The sequence below is a fragment of the Sebastes umbrosus genome, chromosome 7 (genome assembly GCF_015220745.1).
Source record: "Sebastes umbrosus isolate fSebUmb1 chromosome 7, fSebUmb1.pri, whole genome shotgun sequence".
NCBI classification, from domain to species: Eukaryota; Metazoa; Chordata; class Actinopteri; order Perciformes; family Sebastidae; genus Sebastes; species Sebastes umbrosus.
The window spans coordinates 7,802,292-7,822,378 of NC_051275.1; the positions used below are offsets into that span (position 1 = coordinate 7,802,292).

General features: G+C 40.0%; 1 protein-coding gene and 1 long non-coding RNA gene across 5 annotated transcripts in view; both read right to left on the reverse strand.

Annotated features, from left to right (window-relative positions):
- The window catches only part of LOC119491139 (alpha-2-macroglobulin-like), a 49,480-nt gene that overhangs the window by 17,399 nt on the left and 11,994 nt on the right, over window positions 1–20,087 (reverse strand). For 2 of the 4 annotated variants that reach the window (XM_037774837.1, XM_037774840.1), the window contains exons 1-11: window positions 6,941–7,114; window positions 6,598–6,778; window positions 6,252–6,408; window positions 5,062–5,114; window positions 4,479–4,499; window positions 3,420–3,585; window positions 3,256–3,340; window positions 2,991–3,141; window positions 518–635; window positions 286–395; window positions 29–196 (exon numbers count right to left, since the gene is read on the reverse strand). The exons of 1 other annotated variant lie outside the window; for it this stretch is intronic. In XM_037774837.1, coding sequence (XP_037630765.1) covers window positions 29–196; window positions 286–395; window positions 518–635; window positions 2,991–3,141; window positions 3,256–3,340; window positions 3,420–3,585; window positions 4,479–4,499; window positions 5,062–5,114; window positions 6,252–6,408; window positions 6,598–6,778; window positions 6,941–7,026 — 1,296 coding nt within the window. In that variant the 5' untranslated portion in view covers window positions 7,027–7,114. Of the gene's footprint in view, window positions 1–28; window positions 197–285; window positions 396–517; window positions 636–2,990; window positions 3,142–3,255; window positions 3,341–3,419; window positions 3,586–4,478; window positions 4,500–5,061; window positions 5,115–6,251; window positions 6,409–6,597; window positions 6,779–6,940; window positions 7,115–20,087 lie in introns of those variants that run through there. One more of the 4 variants, XM_037774839.1, reaches the window with a different exon arrangement.
- Window positions 11,759–12,566, reverse strand: LOC119491153. Its single transcript, XR_005207550.1, has 4 exons — window positions 12,553–12,566; window positions 12,364–12,432; window positions 12,214–12,288; window positions 11,759–11,769 (listed from the first exon to the last, which is right to left on the reverse strand). It is a non-coding gene; the product is annotated as an uncharacterized LOC119491153 (long non-coding RNA).

Sequence of the window (20,087 nt, forward strand, 5' to 3'; positions counted from 1 at the left end):
TACAGATATCAGTTCTAGTCTTACTTACGTGGAGGTGGATGTCCCCTTTAAAGTCAGCTGTGCTCAATGAAAAAGTGGCGACACCATCGCTATCAGTTGTGAGATTCTGCAGCAGACGTGCTGACCACCTTTCACCCTCAAACAGGTGCACCGGCATGCCAGGAATGGGCGTATTATTGTAATAAACTGCTTTAATCTGTTGGAAGCACAACGGTGTATCACTGAGAATGCACATTGCTTTGTGTATAGAATCACACTGAAGGAGTGACGTTAACATGCACTTACTTTTCCCTCTACATCGGATCCTTGTTGGTAAATCTTGGGTGTGTCAATGAAGGACAGCTTTCCAATAACATATGAAATCTTTATTTTCTTCTCTTGTGGGTGTGTCATACCTGTACAAGAAGCATACATGTTACAACTATGTGTATGACACATTGTTATAATACATGGCATTGTAATTGTCTTGGTATAATATTATTTTAAAAAATATAAATATAATATGAAATAGACTTGCCTGTCCCCTCCTCTTCCACTTCGGCTCTGACTTCCAGTGTATCTATCAACGCCTTTTGCGCCATTTTTGTGAAAGTTGACATTATGAATATAAATGTGGCACAGCCTTTCTTGTCCGCCTAAAAAAGACAATGAAATAAAATGAAATACATTAACACATTAACTTTCAAACTAACATTACCTTTTCACACATTACTGCTGTAGCTTGAAGTTATTATTTAGCTAATGTTTGCTGCTGCCTGAGGGAGAGTGTCAATCTACTGTTTATAGTAGAATATAGTATATAGCTCAGTACAGTTCTTAACTCATAATGGAATTGCTCTGCTACTTATTTAAAATATGATGTGAAGATGACTCCAGTCTTGAATGGCAATGATAACCCAAACAATTCACAAGTTGCCTCATCTGCTCCAGTATTTCATTATTATTTATGGAACATTGCTGTATGGATCAGGAAGCATGCCATCTTTAGCTATCAAAGACCATCTTTGAACTGAGACAGAGGTTATATTCTGTCTTTGTATGTTATTTTGTGACTATGTGTAAAGTTCCCTTCTTTAAGTTCTGTACTTTAACTGAGCAGCAGCTTCATCTGCTGGTGAAGACTGTGAGATGCAGTTGAAGCTCCCAAAAAAGCCAGTAAGCTTGATTTAAATTTGTTTTATGTCAAACTACTATTTCCATGGTCAAAAATGAACTTTTATGCTCCTCTATTTGTACATTAGACTGAAAAGATAGATAGGGTGTCCAGACATCACAAAATATTATGATTATTATGATGTCCCAATCCCGAATCCTATCCTGTTTGTCCCGAAGATTAGACTAAACCCGAGTTTTGATTAGTTAATAAGTCTAATAAAACATTGAAAACGTGTTGTTGTGAAACATTATTTTGGCGTTGCCCACAGATGGGCGCTGTTATGTCTGTAGCCCACATGAATATAGCTGTTGTAGTTTTTTGCTAGCTGTGTACAGTAGTGCCACAAATTGATAAACAACTATAAAAGACAACACGTTACTGCAGGTACCGGGAGGAGTGGGGAGGGAAATACTCGTGGATCATTGCTGCCTTACAAGATCCAAACAAAACATTTTGCAAAGTCTGTAGGAAAGAATACTACTATTATTATTACTACTGTTCGTTAGGGATGGGCGGATCGATACTTTGGTATCGATACTTTGATACTCACAAGCTACTCATTTGGTATTGATTCCTTAAAAAGTATCGATGATACAATTATAGAAATTAGGGCTGTCAACGTTAACGCGATAACACAAATTAATTTTAACACCACACATTTCTTTAATGCATTAATGCATCTTGCAATTTGTAGGTTGCAGCGGGCTCAGTTTTAAAGAGTGAAGATACTGACATCATATGAAACTAGAAAACCTAAGGAACCTCTGGAAGGAGGCTAAATAACCCTCCAAACAAAGGGGTCCCTTGACCTCTGACCTCAATGTATGTGAATGAAAATGGGTTCTATGGGTACCCACGAGTCTCCCCTTTACAGACATGCCCACTTTATGATAATCACATGCAGTTTGAGGCAAGTCATAGTCAAGTCAGCACACTGACACACTGACAGCTGTTGTTGCTTGTTGGGCTGCAGTTTGCCATGTTATGATTTGAGCATATTTTTTATGCTAAATAATAAATATATACCTTAATTTGCATAAAGCATATTTGCCCACTCCCATGTTGATAAGAGTATTAAATACTTGACAAATCTCACTTTCAGGTACATTTTGAACAGATAAAAAATGTGTGATTAATTTGCAATTAAATATTTGAATTGATTGACAGCCCTAATATAAATACAAACGTGGGTGGCTACAACACTTTCAAACGTTTTCACTACTTTTGTATAACATTTGTGCCAAAACAGCCCTGAAATATTTAGCTGGCCAGTGTCACATGACTGTGGAAACCAATGTGACATCAGAATCTAGCGTACAGCGGCGTACATTCGCACACTTCTACATCAAACATGTGAGAGAATGGCAGAAAGGAAATGTAGTGTGGCTCATTATTTAATTATAGTATTTCTGTAAAATACTGGACTCTTTTTTTACACTTATTGGCACAAACATTTTTATTTAATTGTACTCATATTTGTATTATATTGGTATCAGTATTGGTATCGTTTGGAACAAAAAGTATCGGTGTTGTATCGACCTAAAAAAGTTTGGTATCGCCTGTCCCTACGGTTCGTTTGCTCTGAATATAATGTACTGGAGGCCACGCCCGTTGTGGCCACGTGACCACGCCCGGCTCCAACTCCCCTGTCCCGAATTTCACCCATTCTCATCTGGTCATCCTAAAGATAGATAACAATATATCTAATCTAATGTAGTGTTAAATGTGCACAGTATGTTCCAGTATACATCCATTCTGTAGGAGAATATGTAAGGTCTACATTTATATGCATCTTATTTCAGCAGATACAAGACTGTTGTTATAGCAACTGTACCTGCTTGGTCTCCTCGTAGCATGGGGGAGTAATACCGAAGATTCCACCCAGATCATAAAGGTTGATTAGATCTACTCTTCTCACGTAGCTATTAAGAGGTCGGCACACCTTAATTTTAACACTGCCTGGTACAGGCTGTCCGTATGTATACCTATTAGATAGACATAGAAAAAAACAGCGTAGTTGAAAAGGAGCCTTTCACTCTCCAATCTGGACCCATTTTAGATTATTTAAGAGTGTAATGAGCGAAAGAGCTTTTACTTACGTTGCACATACTTCAGCTTTGATTTCTTCCTGATCAATACTTACTTCATCGGTTACATCTAGTTTTACGTCAAATTTAGGCAAAACTGGGGACCAAATATAATTATTAGCATTCTTGCTTCATTACAAATGGATTGAAACGCAAGGTAAAAAAAAAGAACTTACCATATTTCTCTACCTTGAAGCTGTGATATCTTTTAGTTGACCCAATCGACACAGTAACTTTGTAGGTTCCTTCACGGGCCTCAGAGTTCAAGGCATAAGAAAGCTGCAGTATCTTACTGTTGGATATTTCATTCAACCACTGTCCAATCCGGTTGTTCTTAGCATCCTAATGAATAAGATAAATGGGAAGAGCATGTATTCATGACAAAAAATTAAACTCATGTGAATATATGGAGCACATGTTGATTGTTTATTTTTCTTGTACTTGTTGACTCTCATTGTGAAAAGCCTCATGTGTACTTTTGAAAAAGCTTGAAGCAAACACTTTCCTAACACTATTTGAAACTACTCTCAAACAGATTCTAATCAATGTATTGGCAGGCTAATATTTTAATAACAATAATAATTTTTCAGTTTCTGCAATCTTAACTTATTAACTTTTATAACAACAACAACAAAACCGAGCAAACTCCATCTACTGATGAAGACAGTTAGTATCTCCAGAAAATGCTTGTAGGTCGAGCTTGATTTAGGATTTTTGTCAAACTACATTAATAACTTGATTTAAGTAGGTTAAGGGAAAAATAAGAAAAACAAATGCAGCCTGTAAAACATGATTTTTGACTTAAGATGTTTTGTTTCCAAGGTCAATATTTACTTTTTACACTTTATACTTACTGTCATCATTCAGAAATGCCCTGTTCAAGTTGTTCAGTGTAAAATATCCTGCCACAGTACCTACTGTATATTTATCACTCACAACTTGATATCAGAATCAAACATTTCGTAGCACATGGAAGTATACTAAGTATACTTAAATTAAGTGAACATCAGTGCACTTTTTTAGCTGGGGTTCAAATGGAAGTATGCTAAGTATAACTTCCGTGCACTGTTTTTTAGCTAAGGAGCACATGGAAGTATACTGGGTATACTCAAATTAAGTGAACATCAGTGCACTTTTTTTTTAGCTGGGGTGCACATGGTATTTTAGAAAGTATACTTAAATTAAGTGACCTTCAGTGTGTGTCCAAGTTTGGATAGATTTATTATTAGTCTTACCTCAATTTCGATGATATTGTACTGCAAAAAAGAAAGAAAGAGGGAGATTTGTTAAAGGTCAAGCTGGTTTATATTGCTCTCGTCATACAGTGTGCTAATGAGTTCAGTTTAAGGTGATTCACTGCACGTAATTTTTCATTAAGAAATCATTGGTTCAATGGTGATGAGCAGGCAGTGCTCTGATGTTTTACAATCTACAGGTATTTACTGCAGAGGCCAACACAAACTCCAGCTCTTGTATTGATGATTTGAAAATATGAAACATGTGACATACATTAACATAAAAAGTATTGTCTTCAGAGTATGTCATTCGGAAAAAACATACACAGTTCTATTTAATCTTTAGTATATTTCCACTGTTATTACCAATTCAAATGAGATTATGTGCAACAACATGTTGCAAAATGAGAAACTAGTGTTAGGGGTTGATGGATTTATCACTGGGTAAACAAACATGTTGGAAGACCTTCAGCGCAGTACAGGCAGGTTTACCTAAAGGGGCTGTGGTTGTACTATTGAGCCAGAGCTTCACTGTGGTTCATGACTGAGATCTAAAGAAAGGAGAGACTGTTCAAACACTCACCAGCTGACTGGCAGGTCTCATTTTAGTGTCCAGTGTGACGACTCTGAAATGCACTGGGAGAAATGCAGAGAGACTTCATGAAGCTTTTACAGCTCTTCTACAGCAGAGGTAAACATCCTCACAGGCTAGTGAAACTGATCTTCTGACAACTCAGACATTACATCATTACTATCAAATTTACAAGTTAGGAAAGGTTAGAAAAATAGATAATTTACTAATGGCATTTACATTATAGCCCCTGTTGTCAGCCATAAACTGCAGTCAACGTCAACGTGTCACAGGGGTCACAGGATGTGTTTACTGATTTACTGCGGGTACTTTCTGGCCGCACCGCGCCGCTAAAAGTTCAACGTTTTCCAACTTTTAGTTTGGCTGCACTTCGCTGCAGAATCAAAAGGCCGCAGCTCGCTGAACTCTGAAGCGGCCGCTACAGCTTTTCATAGACTTTGCATGGCAGCTTGCCACAGGCCGCACTTTGGCGCTGCTTTTAAGGTGAGATAGCTCACATGTTTTTAATGAATATTGTAAATGTTTGACATTGATATCCATAATGGAGGGATTTCTGTGCTCCTAACTGGTGCAGCAGGAAAACAGCAGAAATTTCATATATGCCAACATAACTTTTTTCATATGTTAACGTAATTTTTTTCACATAAACTAATGTAAATTTTTCAGATATGCTAACCTAATTTTTTTTCATGTAATCTAATGTTTTTTTTCATATGAGCTAATGCTACTTATTCATATAGCCTAAGCTAGTGTTACTTTTTCATATTATTGCGAACAGAACTTTTTCCTATAAGCTAAAGTTACTTTTTCATATATGCTAACAATAGTATTTCACGCTAACATGTTGTTTCTGGGCTTCTGTGAATTTAACACGTACTGCCTGTTGACATTTTGGGGCACACACACAAAATTAATTTCTCTTTACCCGCGAGAGTTATTGTCGAAATGTGACATTAAGTAAAACGTTTCAGGAAAGCAAGGATGAATGCTGCATACACATTTACCTCCAAACAAGCAAGGCGCTTTATTTTTACATCCTAAAAATGTTCATATATAAGTTGTGATGACATTGTGCAAATCAATTTTCTACCCTGTGCTGCATGCATATCTGTAATTATTTGTAAAGGGGAGCTATGGTACCATATTGTGTACAACATCATAGATCATCAGTTCGTGGTTACCTGTTTGTCCAGGGAGGTAGATTGGTTTATCTGTTTGGACGAATGTCATTGGTTGATAGACATTGATCTGGACTTTCCTGACTTCTTTTGAGTAAAATGTGTCGCCTTTTACCTCCACCTCGAAATTATGCACTGCTCCATTCTTCACTAACGGAACCTGTGACAGAAACATATTTTATAGACACCAAGAGAGCCATTGCCTTACTGAAAAAAACACTTTATTATTTTATACCGTGTACTTTGTGTTACAAATCTGTGTGTCTTACTCTATGTGTGAGTTTTCTATTAAAACATGTTCAAAGAATGTTGTGTAAATGAGCAAATGAATCAAATCTGGAGAGCTGACCTGAAACTGAAGGCAGGCATGGAAGTCTTCACTGGACGACTGCTTGAGGAGGGTTGTATTCGCCTCTTGGGACATCAGAGTGACGGTCATGACCAGAGTCTCGTTGGGATGCAGGAGACTCGCACAGAATTTGGTCTCAGCTCCAGCTTCAAGAACCGCAGGAATGGCTACCATGTACTGCCTACAGCCACAGAAACATACACACACAGTAGATCTCACTGGATCTGGCATGGACGAAACTCCAACACAGAAGATTATGCAGCAAAAACAATCATTACCCGAGATTTATATTCATTCAATCACACGCCATTATTATTTGTTTGGACAGTACAAGTAAACTTACGGTCCTGTCACTGCTTCCCCCACACACATCCAGCTGAAGAAGACACACAGGGTCCATGTCCACATCTGAAGCCCAGGACGACCCATGACTGATCGAGATGATCCTGAGTGGAACTATCCAGAGTCAGCATCTCATAAATCGCCTCTGATAGAGAAACCCACCTCCGCTTCACACCCACACACACACACACACACATACACACACACGCACACACACACACACGCCTACCCACTCACTTACTCATCATGCAACCCTCCTCCCCCTCTCATTTGATTTCCACGTATCCCTTAAGTCAATCATTTCTAGACTTCATGTTGTTTAACGTAGTGTGTAAGGCTAACTGCAATTTTAATGGTAATAATAATGAAAATGTGAAAATGCCATTTTTCTACAGAATCAGGGTCATATTGTTCTACGTTATATCTCATTTTTAGGATATTACGCAATCAATTTTTATTTAACTTTTAAGCATAACTTTTGTTCTGCTCATTCCTTCCATGGAGACAATGCCAGGATGTTACGGCTGTAGTCAACTGTTTGCGTAAATCCATTGGACGTATCATTCTTACAGTAAGATGTGTTCTGCAACAATGCCCTTTACCCAGCGTGGGATGTTTGATTTTGTCATGCAAACATCTCTTTACCTGATTACTAGGGCCACAGTAGGTGATTTTTTCCAGTAGGTAAACATTTGAGAACTGATAAAATGAGTTACAACACTTTAAAACGGGGCAACAATAAAACTATTTTCATTTGCATAAGACTTATTACTTATTATAACATAACTATAAAATTGTAAATTATGAAGTATTTGTTATTTATATTATTAATATTGACTATATAAAATATGAAGTAAATATATAATAATTATAATATTATAAAATAATATAAAATAAACTATATAAATTGACTTATTATGAAATGTAGGCATTGTGTGCAACCACTTTTAATGTTGTGCTGTCCGGGCTCTAGACAACAGAGGGCCCTATAGGCAACATTTTCTTTGGGGTCCCTCCTTATAGTGACGAGAAGACCAGTTAAGTTAAGTAAACCGGTTTGTGCTGTTTACCCGCCACTAGCGAACCAACTCATGAACGACTCTTTTGGTTCTTTGGTTTGGTTCTCGCTGATTGAGAGTCACTGAGCAGCACTCGTCTTTCGTCTCAGTGGGTTTGTGTTCATGAACGACTGGTTCTTCGTCTCAGTTGGTTTGTGCTCATGAACGACTGGTTCTTCGTCTCAGTGAGTTTGTGCTCATGAACGACTGGTTCTTCGTCTCAGTGGGTTTGTGCTCATGAACGACTGGTTCTTCGTCTCAGTGGGTTTGTGCTCATGAACGACTGGTTCTTCGACTGAACCGTTATGGGGTGATGTTATCATGTTTTTCAGGACAAATACAACGATCAAATATCTTTTGCCAATCAGATACAATTATTGTCCAGAAACCCTCATAGGTACTGCATTTAGCATAAAAAATATGCTCAAATCATAACATCGCAAACTCAAACCCAATAGCAACAACAGCTGTCAGTGTGTCACTTTGTCTCTTCAGCACTCCCCCTTAGGGACAACGGGGGCATCAGCATTCCTGGCATTACCCCATGCGTTTTGTTTAGTTTTGGGCTTTTTGGTACTAAAAAAGAAGCCAAGTCTGTGCCCCCTTTCTTTTATTGTAATAATTAACTGCATGTTTAAACACAAGAAAGTGCATATGTTTTTATGCTACAAGAGACCCTGAGGCCATAGATCAAATAAGGTTTGGTTGATCAAGTTTGAGATCATAATTGCAACACTCATGTGGTGAAAGAGTCTGAACTTTTGTTTGATCAGGTGGTTGGCAGGAGGCTCTGACATGGATGCTTTTTGGCTGGACTGCAGAGGGCCAGCCCTACAAATGCAAAAATCTGTCACTGACTGACTGATTGATGAAGGTACACGATTGGTCGACCGAGTGTTGGAGTTTCCTCATTGGCCGTTGCTCTTTCAAAATGAAAAGGCGAGAACAGTCCTTTATGCAAATGAGTTTGTCCAGCGTGACGCGTCCGGCTCCCAAAACTTGGACTAAGCTGTCAGACTAGGCAATTTGGTTCTAAAATGAAACAAGATTCAGCAGTGGCATAGCTTATTTCTCGCTTTCAGAAGTAGATTTTGGTGGATTGTTTAGACAGAATAACAAAAAGTTTACGAACAGGCCGCCATGTTGTTTCCTGTTTGAAACGGCAAGCAGAAAACCAGGGACCAGTCAGGTTAGGGTGACCATGTTTCCAAACACCCAAACCGGGACCCTTAAGTGTACCATACATTCATGCACGCGCACGTGTATGTGTGTGCACGTGCATACGCTAATATTCATCGGCGTTTACATTAGGATGGCTAACGTGGCGCACCCGTGGCTAATGTGGTTAATTGATTTCCAATAATACATATATACATACATTTGCATAAAGCATCATATTTTCCCACTCCCAAGAGTATTAAATACTTGATAAATCAATCAATTGATTGACAGCCCTTGTATAAAACATTCCAACCCAGAGGATGATTTGTAAAAACTTTGATCCCTGACCTTTCATCTAGCACCATCATCAGAGTATTTATTTATTGTAGTTTATCGAATACTTTATTTGAATTTGCGCTACAAGAATCCAGTGACGTTTAAGGTGGGTCCTGCTTTATTATGTGATCTTGAGGCTCTGACTTAAAGCTGTAGTTGGTAACTTTGAGCAAATATGATAAAAATGTACTTTAAAAAACTGTCACTATAACCTGACAGCAGTGCATGAGACAGACAATCTGTGAAAAAAATCATGTCCCTCTGCGTCCCCCTAGTGCTCCTAATGGCTTTTGAAAGAACCAAAACGACCAATCAGAGCCGAGTAGCTGTCATCGTATCATTGCTCGCAATGGGTTACCATGGCGCCGTAGAGAGAGGGCGACATGCCAGGAGCGTGTTTAGGTTATTTTAGTGTTTTTTTAAAGGTTAGTTTGTATTCTTAGGCCAGTTTTATGTTATTTTGTTAAGTTTTGCTAGTTTTAGGTTTCTTGATAGTTTCAGGCTCTATAGCACCTAGTTAAGTCAAGCGACGTCTAAGAATGGACGACGGCGACAATAACAACAACAACAACAAAGCCCCCAGGATCAGTTACAACAGAGAGACACTTCTGAACATCAGAAAGACGAGCACTAACCACAGCCGTGACCTCCTCACTCCGGATTTAACTCTCTTTCCCGAACTGAGGAGGACAGCCAGGCGAGCCGGGGTCCAACCGAAGTCCGGGTCCCAACAGAGAAGGAGAGGCCGGCGAGCCATGGTCCTGGTTCGGCTGAGACGGCGCGCTCATCGCCCCCCACTCCCCACCATGTTACTGGCAACGTGCAGTCTCTCGACAACAAGCTGAGCGAGCTGCGGGCACGGATATGTTTCCAGCCAGACATCAGAAACTGTAACGTTATCTGCCTCACGGAGACCTGGCTGTCAGCTGAGGTACCATACCACACCATCGAGCCCCAGGGTTTCACCGTCCATTGGGCGGACAGAGACCAGGAGCTCTCCGGGAAAACGAGGGGCGGAGGGGTATGTCTTCTGGTTAACAGGACTTGGTGTGTCCAAAAGAACATCAGGACCATCGGCACCTTCTGCTCCCCTGACTTGGAGTACCTCATGCTACAGTGTCGGCCTTTTTGGCTACCCAGGTAGTGAAAAAAAAAATGTTTTTTTGGAAATGACTTTTGTCAGAAACGTTGAAGTGCTTCTTTATGTTATTACATATTGTTACCTTCAGCACAAGGGTAGATGTATTCTGCATCATCCTGGTCACCTGAGAGCAAAGAAAGAAGAAGAGAGATTTAAAAAAATGAGTCAAACTTGCTTCATGTGTTCAACAGTCTATCACATTTAACAAACGTATGACTGGAAATTACTATTCTGATTACGGGTGTCACGATTCTCCAAATCTAAATTAGGTTGAAAATAACGTGCATGTAGGCTGTAGGGTGTAGGCTTCATTGTTTTAACCACGAGTAAAGGAGCTGTGTCATTTCTTGAGTACAGCTGTATTTTCTATGTAACACAGGGAGGTAGGTGGTAGTGGAAAAAAAGTATAATAAATAAATACAAATAAATCGGCAATCCTGCTTTTGTTATCGATGGTTGAAATCAGAAGTTAACTTCGATTGATTTCCGATTTAGAATCGGAATCGTGACACCCCTAATTCTAATACCTGATCAGGTTGTTGTGCAGCTCTACTACGGAGCAGAGTTCGTCAGTGTGTGCTGTGGTCTCTGTAAAGGAGGTTTAGGGGCCGTACACATGCTGCGTCTAAAAACTCGCGGAAAATACCAGCTGTGCCGCTTTCTTTTCTTTCAAATGTGCTTTTGGAGGTTGTGCTCATGGATGTATAAAGATAGCTGGATGCAGTGTTGGAGGCGGGTTCCCGTTCATTCCTATGAAAGTAGCTCAGTGGCGCAGCTGCTGTAAAGTACCCGGATCATCCGGCGATCTTCCGCATCCATTGGGCCCATAGAGCAGGCGCAGTAGCGTTTCCTTTAACCCCGCCTCCCAGCCCTCGCTCCAGCCCTCGGTCTGGGGCTCAGTCACATGACAACTTTTAGGACCTAATGATTTAAAAATGGACTAATCAAGTGGTCCTACTGGGAAGTTGATTTACCTCAAAAAAAGAAATTATCCGTTGAGTTACAGTCATCTCTTTCCTAATGTAAGTCTATGGGTAAGTCTTTTTGGCCCAATGGTATCACGTGACGGACACGGAAGTTGCAGTACCGCCGTTTGGCCAATACCAAAATTTACTTCAAAGCCCGGCGCTCTTCCTGGGGGCTCAGTTGCGCTCCTGTTGCGACCGCTGTTACTAAGCAACCAAAACCTGCGTGCTGCAATGATGATAAGGTTGAAGTTGCGGTGATTTAGCAGGAAGCCTCACTGATGAAACTAAACACAATCAAAACAAAGATAAATGGATTTCCAGCACCATAAATCCTTCACTGATATTTACAGAAGAAAGAAAGAAAATATATTTGCCGGCTGTGATTGTTTGTTCCACGTCACATGACATGTGGTGTGTGCTGCTGCGTTCCAAAAGTTGAACTAAAAACCGAAAAATAGGTGCTTGGGAACGCTTGCACGCCGTGGCGGTGTCGGTCCCGCATTTGAGCACGCCTGCCGCACGTCTACGAAGACAACAATGGATTTGACCACGCAAAAGACGCTATGAGGACTGATTTACTTGGCTGGTAGTAGTCGTAGATCTGGATCACAGCTGGCTTCAGGTTCTTCACTGGGAGCTCCTGTATGAGGTCTAAGCTGTGGTTGATGGGTATATCCTTTATTAACTGTTGGAAGAAACAGATGACAGTTACAAATCTGAAGAGCATAATCTCTTGTTCCTCACTGTGAATTCCTCTCACCTCCTGTATGTACACCAGAACATGATCGTCCTTTAGTTCAACACGTTCCACCAGCAGGGCACCTTTAAGCTGTGAGGAGATGATAATCAGCTGGGTGGTTCCTCAACGAGATGAAAACTTTTCTATTTCTACTAAAGGTGAAAGTTATACTCATATACTATATACTATGTATACTGTATATATACTCACAGCCTTCAAAGACTATACATTTATCCCGTCTGTCCATTAACAGTTACTTAGTTAGAGCTGGTAGATGCAGTCAAAAATGTCAGTATTCTTGATTGCTTACAGGGACTTCAGCTTCAGAGAGAGTTTCGGTCTTTTGCTGGAGCAGTCGGCCTCTGCCTTGATCTCAACACTGAGAGTGCTGATTTCATGAGGAGTTGGGACGTTATAGCGGAGTGAAATCTGGGAAAGAGGTACACAAGGAAAGTTTAACATTCATAGAAGAATATCAAGTATTTCCTTTACTCACATTTGTTCAAGTTTATGACGCATCAAGATTTAACCCTTGAGAAGCAACATCTTGTTTTCAAGGGTGTCCCATTTCCACATGCTAGTTTTAGGTTGCTTTAAGCATCAAACCTGATTGAGCTACCTTTAAATTGGTCGTCTTAGATATAGGGTTGATAACTAACTTTCACATGCATACATGCATTGTCCCCATTGGCTGCTGTGCATACTAACAACCAGTAGGCGATTTCAGGGGGGATGTCATCACTCTTGTTAGCAAAATGATCAAAATGCATGCTCTTTGTTAACCTACCTAAAGGATTGTGAGATGCATACAGAGAGTGAAGGAGCAGAGTTTTTTTTTTGTAAAATGTGTTATGTTGCATTCACACCAAGAACAAAGCAAATGTTCGCCTCGCTTTACTTGCGCATAGTTATACCGCCGGTATCATTCATGTAAATTTGTGCTAGACGCGCCAGAGAGGAGAAGGAGCTTGTCTCCATAGATACCAACAACTTTTCTTTCCACCATTTCCGCCATCAACCGTGGAAGAAATAACCACTGTTGTGGAAGTCCCAGATACTGTATGTCAGAAAACCAAACGCCGTTGTGTCTGGATTCATAACATCATCTGACGGCGAGCTGTATTCACATACAGGGTCATTACACTGACTGTATCTAGCGAGACACACGTCGCTACTGCGGTAAGAACCCAAAATAAACAGATTGTCCTGTGATTTCATACCAATAAAGAGATCAAAAAGATGCTGAAATAACTACATAATGATGCCGATTTGTAAAAAGTCTGAATTCATACTTTGACAGGTCTGTCCACAAGATGACAAGCGAACAACTTTTCAATTGCTTGTTTTTTGAATGGAGTTCTGATGGATCAGTGCAAGGCTATGCAGCTGCTCCATCAACACTCAACATAAAGTCATCTAGGCATAAATACGGCAGCAACGTTGTTGTTTCATCCATAGTGGTTTATACACATACATTTATACACAGAGTTCGGTCCGGTCATTGAACAGATATGCTGTACTATCGTAGCTCTGGGTGACCACAGACAGATACAAAATTTTAATCTCCATTTCTGATTCAACAGCGTCAGGACGTCAGTGAAGACAGGAGGAGAATCTCAATGCTGATAGACTTTCGCGACACAGCGTCATGCGAATTTCTCGCTCCAGTTGAAATATTTCAACTTCTGCAAATACGCAAATTTTGCGTAGTGTCATTCACGTCATTTTCGCCATTCGCGCCATTTGCATCATTCGCGTCATTCGCGCCATCATTCACCTCTTTGCATTGACTTTGTATGTAATCGCGTTGCGCAAAAAGTTTGCTTCGCTCTTGGTGTGAATGCACCATTATTCTAGTCTGTCTGACTCATTTACCCTTTATCTGACGGATGTTTGTACAAGTTAGAATCTACAGCCCCGACCATAGACCTAGCTGTGCTGTGTATTGATTAACCCACGGCGCTGTCCGTGGTACAACCTCTTATTTTTAGATCAAACAAAGTATAATGCAGGTGGAGGCGTAATGGAAGTACGGAACTTCCAAACTTTCTGTATTCCTACTGAGCTGCTAACATTAGGGCATAGTTATATTAGCAGTGTTTGTGATGGTGTATGTATAGCAAAGAGCACCAGGTAGAGCTGCAGTGACCACTGACCTGCATTGCAGCACATGCAGTGCCATTCACCTCCAGGCTGTACTTTCCTGCCGCGTCCTGCAGCAGCTTCTCCTGGTAGAGCAGTTTGTTGTTCTGGTTCACATAAAATGTGATCTCACCACTGGGAGACTGGACTGTCACTGTGCTGGAACCCTCTGGACTGAACACCAGAGTGGAGTAGAGAGTCATAGCATGAAGAGCCACCACTGTGTCCTACAACACACACAAACCAAAATACCAAATACTTTATGTGCTTAAATTTATACAAATGTAAATGTATTGACTTTTGTTAAAACATACAACAGCTTTCATATGTAGGAGTTCACGTTTATCAATTTCAGGTTCTAATTGTTGATTTTCATACAGAAATCAATTAAGAAAATTACAATTTCAAACAGGACAGTATGCTCAGTATATGTGAATTGTAGTTAAAGGGCTATAACACCGCTGTTGTCCTTGGTCAGGTATAATCACTGACATTAAACTTTTTAGGTGTGGGCTCATGTCGCTTTCCTGTGAAAACCAGTCAGTGTGTCAGTGTGTTGACTTGACTACGACTTGTCCCAAACTGCATGTGATTATCATAAAGTGGGCATGTCTGTAAAGGGGAGACTCGTGGGTACCCATAGAACTCATTTTCATTCACATATCTGGAGGTCAGAGGTCAAGAGACCCCTTTGAAAATAGCCAAGACAGTTTTTCCTCACAAAAATTTAGCGTAAGTAAGTTGCCAACCTAAAAATCGCAAGTTGTCTTAATACATTAAAGACGCGTTATTATTACGTTAACTTTGACAGCCCTAATGTCTTAATTATGTGATTTTGAATTTTTCAGATAGGTTGAAGGATTTAGTATTCCTTTATACATTTAGAAAATGTTCCTACTTCACAAGTTAATGAAACAGTTGAATAAGCTGAAAAGTGCATTGCACACACATTTCAATAATCTTTGTTCATCATATTTGTCCCAGAAGACAATGCAGTACGTTTAATTCAAAGTCCAGCTTTATGCTGTTTGGGCTGCCCGTACCTGTGTGGAGGAGAAGCCTCCATAGTAGTTCTGCTGGCCCGTCAGCCATCTAACGATGCTGCTGGCGTAGCCCAGGTCTTCAGCTGTAGGAGCGGCGCTGAGTTTGGCCAGCAGCACGTAGGAGCTGATCTCCACAGACAGGGAGGCTGACTTGTCTTTTGCTATCTGAGACCAGTGGAGGAACCCTCCTAAAAACAGCCATCCACAAACAGACAAACAGGCACAAGGTGAGCTACATTCACAGTAATGAAGCCAGAATGATTTCCTTTAGGAGGATGACTCACCGTCTTGTATTGCAACAGTGTCTAGGTGCTTCAGAAGGTGAGCACGGGTCTTCATGTCTCCTGCCAGGGTGAAGACGTACGCCAGCAGAGCTGTAGTGTAGGTGTTGCTGAGGTCACTGGTGGACTCCTTGAGACAAGACAGGCTCTGGTTCACCACAGGATCCTAGAACAGATTAAAAGCACACATTATAATTAAGGCTGTCAATCGATTGAAATATTGAATCGCGATTAATCTCATGATTGTTCACAGTTTATCGCGATTAATCGCAAATGAATCACATTTTTTATCTGTTCAAAATGTACCTTAAAGGGAGATTTGTCAAGTATTTAATAGTTCTATTTCTTACTTATCAATGTAAAAGTTATTGGTTTGTGTATATGTTGTAAAGTAAATTCTTTCCTTCAAGCAATTTACAGTTAAAACAGCATGAGATGTTTGTAGTGAAAGGAGTCTACTCACATCTACGGGCTTCTCCATCTCCAAGAAGGCAGCAGTGACGTTGGCACTGAGGGTCACTTCGTCAGACACACCACCCTGTAGAGAGGAAGCATCATACAGACACACAGATCATCACTGCACCTCCAACACCCAGGGGCCACACTCACAGAAGTCATTTTGAGCAGTTTGCAAATGGCGGCAGTGTCCTGTTTCACAAAGGGTCGTCACTCGGAAACGTATAAATACATTTGTGAGTCCCACGGAACTCTCCTATAATCCTGCATGAGTCGCCATTATGGCGTTTGTTTTGATAAGAGAAACCTGTTAAAATCAATATGAGGGGGAATTATCTCATGCTGCAAATTGCTGCTTGCATGTCGCACATTCCGTTCATTTACTGAGCCATGAATGAAAGTCCTGAAGGTGCATTTGTGTTTAACTACTGCTGCAGTGAAGATCAACATGTAACTTAATTTTCATAGGAACTCCAGATGGACTTTAATTACCTTCATTCTGTTGTTAAAGAGGTTCCCTGACCGTTCAAAACAGCCATTTTTTCGTTGTTTATCGGTCAGCCAAACCATAGACTCTTCGAGCTTTGCTGGGTCGATGTAGATGAACGACATCGCTTTGGAAAACGATCTCAGCACGAAAGCAGTCAGCCTGAGGAGGATGTTAAAACAAAGTTAGATATTGTTGGGAACCACCAATGTGACTGATGGCAAGCGATCACATGAACTCAGTCACATGCTCCTTGACCCATGGACAAAACCAGAGGAATCTCTTTGTTCCCTCTCTTTCTTCTCACTCCTTTGGCCTTGCTGGAGGTGAGCGGCTGCTCTCCCCACCTAAGCTCTCTGATATATGGCCTGTTAGGAAACAGACATAGAAACACAAGGAACTTTCTTCTAAGGTAGAAGGCACAAGATCCTGCCTTTTTACCAACTAACTTCAAGCAACAACAGCAAGGAAGTTAGCACCAAGCTATCAAGCTGCTGATATTCAGGTGCTTTGTAATCAGATGCCGCTTTAGCTCGGCTGTCGCTCGATATAACTGTCGTCATATTTTCTCAACTTAGTTAGTTTGGGCTTAGCGTCACTTGTCGATGTGGACTGTCTCAAATATTTCTCCATGCTCGCCAGCTAGCTAACTGGCTAATAAGCTAAGCTAAGCAGCAGCAGGAACAGTTTGTTGCGCCCTGAGTGAAGCTAACACGGGTTGTGGTAATGGACACAATATGCTTGTTTTATTGGTGCAAATTGTCCCAATCTGTAGATTAATCTGTGGACCCAATGACATGTGACCCCTGGGAGTCCCCTGACTGTACTTTGAAAATCACTGGTATAAAGGGTATGGCTGTACGACGTAGTAAATATTTTACACCATAATTAATCTTAGTGGATGATTGGTCAGTAATATTCTCACCAAGTGTTTCCTGTTCCTGATCCAAATGTGCTGTAAGCACCATCTTTATGTTTGTAGTTCAGCTGTCTCTGGTAGCCTGTATCACAATAGAATATGCTTGCAGTATAAAAATTATGAAACTACTAGTTTACTGAAAGTATACTTTAAAGTGCACTTTCATGAACTATAAAGTGGGGTACAAATATATACAAGTATACTTACAGTATAAAAACCACAAAACTAGTAGTTTACTGAGAGTATACTCTAAAGTTTGCTTTCATTAACTAAAAAGCGGGCTACAAGTATACACCTAGTAAACTATCCATTTACTTAATGTATAGTTGCAGTACAAAATAAAACTTGGGTGTAAACTATTTATGTACTCAAAGTTTACTATTCTTATACTTAAAGAATACTTAAAAGTATACTTTTATAAACTAAAAAGTTGGCCAATTTAGACCCAAGAATTATTAAAGTAGTACATTTACAAGTTACAAGTATAAACTTGAAGTATACTACTTTTTCATAAGGGGCCACTTGCTACGATGGTGACACCTTGGTCAATTGCAGCATATTGAGAAACCATTTTAGGTTTATGCTCTTGGACTGGTTGTTGTAGGGACCCACCAATGTGACTGGTGGCAAGTGACCACATGAACTCAGTAACATGATCCTTGACCCATGGACTCAGCTCAGCTCAGTAGCCATTGGCTGAGGACTCAGCTCAGTAGCCATTGGCTACTGTAGCATTCACATATAGGTGTGAAATTCACCCAGGACAAATCCAGAGGAATCTCTTTGTTCCTTCTCTTTCTGCCTTTTTTCTGCTCCTTCTCCTCACCTTTGCTGACCTGCAGAGGTGAGCTGCTGCTCTCCCCACCTAAGCTCTCTGATCTATGGCCTGTTAGGAAACAGCCATAGGATCACAAGGATCTTCTAAGGCACAAGACGCGAGAGCCTGCCTTTTTACCAACTAACTTCAAGCAAAAACCGCAAGGAAGTTAGCACCAAGGTATCAAGCTGCTTGGAAGAAGTATTGGAGTGCTCAGCTTCCTCCAATCTGCACAACTTCATTTGAGCACAGCAAAGACAACATCTTTGACTTGGAACCACAACTTCAACAAATGGAATTACAAACCCTTTTCTTCCATGGATTGGTAACGTACTGGGCTTACCTTAGCAGTAGCAACTGCACATGGCTGAGCAAGACTGTTCAACTTTGATTTCTAGAATGTACTTGTATTGATTTGGTTTAATGTTATTCATTGAGTTTGACTGTTGTGATATTATTTGTAATTAAGATATTCGGGTAGTTGGCTTCGCCACATCCGATGTGTTTAGTTTATGCTTCACATAGACAAGGTCTTGCATGCAAACTAACCATCTTTTCTAACCCACTGCATTATCTGACACACATAAAGATCGCATACAGAAACTGTGAATTAGTTAAACATAAACATACAGCTTCAGATAATCTTAACCCCCACTACACCCCCCTGAGTACATGTGTTCCGAAGAACAAAGAGGCCTTGTAGTTTTACAGTGCTCGCCCCTTTTGTCTGTAGGCAGACATCTTGAGACAAGAAGCCATCTTGTCTCTCTCCCTCTCTCTCTCTCTCTTTCTCTCTCTCTCTCTCTCTCTCACACACACACACACACAAACACACACGCATGCTTACACACTTTGTTTGGTTTGTTTAGTTTAGTTATTTAGTTAGATTAATATTGTGTTTTAAACCTTTATTATCTTGTAAATAAATGTTTTTGGAATATACATGCAGGTCTGTTTAATGTTGTACAAGAGTGAATCCTTCAACCTTTACTATCTATTTTGGTTATAGTTATTAATTTAATTATTAATCAACGTTCCAAATTGATAGTTTGGTATATTTAATGAGACTATATTAACGTTTTGGTTATTGGTCCCTGATTTCAGGGTGGTGCCCTGATTATTTTTTATGTTTATTGATAATTTGTATTAATATTAATAATTATATTATTATTTATTAATTAATTTGCTAATAACCAAACGTATTACTACCAAATCCCTAGGTCCTGGTCAAAAACAAAAATGTCATATTCCACTTCTAAACAAACCAAAAGTGTTTACATTCTACACCACTAGTCTTCCACAGGAGTAGAAGTCCTGTTGTACTTTTAAACAAGTATATTGTGGTGAGAATTGTTATTTGAGAGAGTTTGATTATTAACACTTTAAGCCTTTATAGTGTTAATTTTAAGAATTTGCTTTTGCTGCTAATTCAAGTTAACCTACGCTGTAGAACTTGAAAGAATTTTGGTTCAGCAGTTGAATACCAAGTATTCAATGCAATCTAGTCTAGTTGTCATATTTTGCTGTTAATCTAAGTGTTCCTTTAATGACACAGCGTGCCACCGGCCCTGTGTAACATACAGAGCTTGTACCTGGCTGT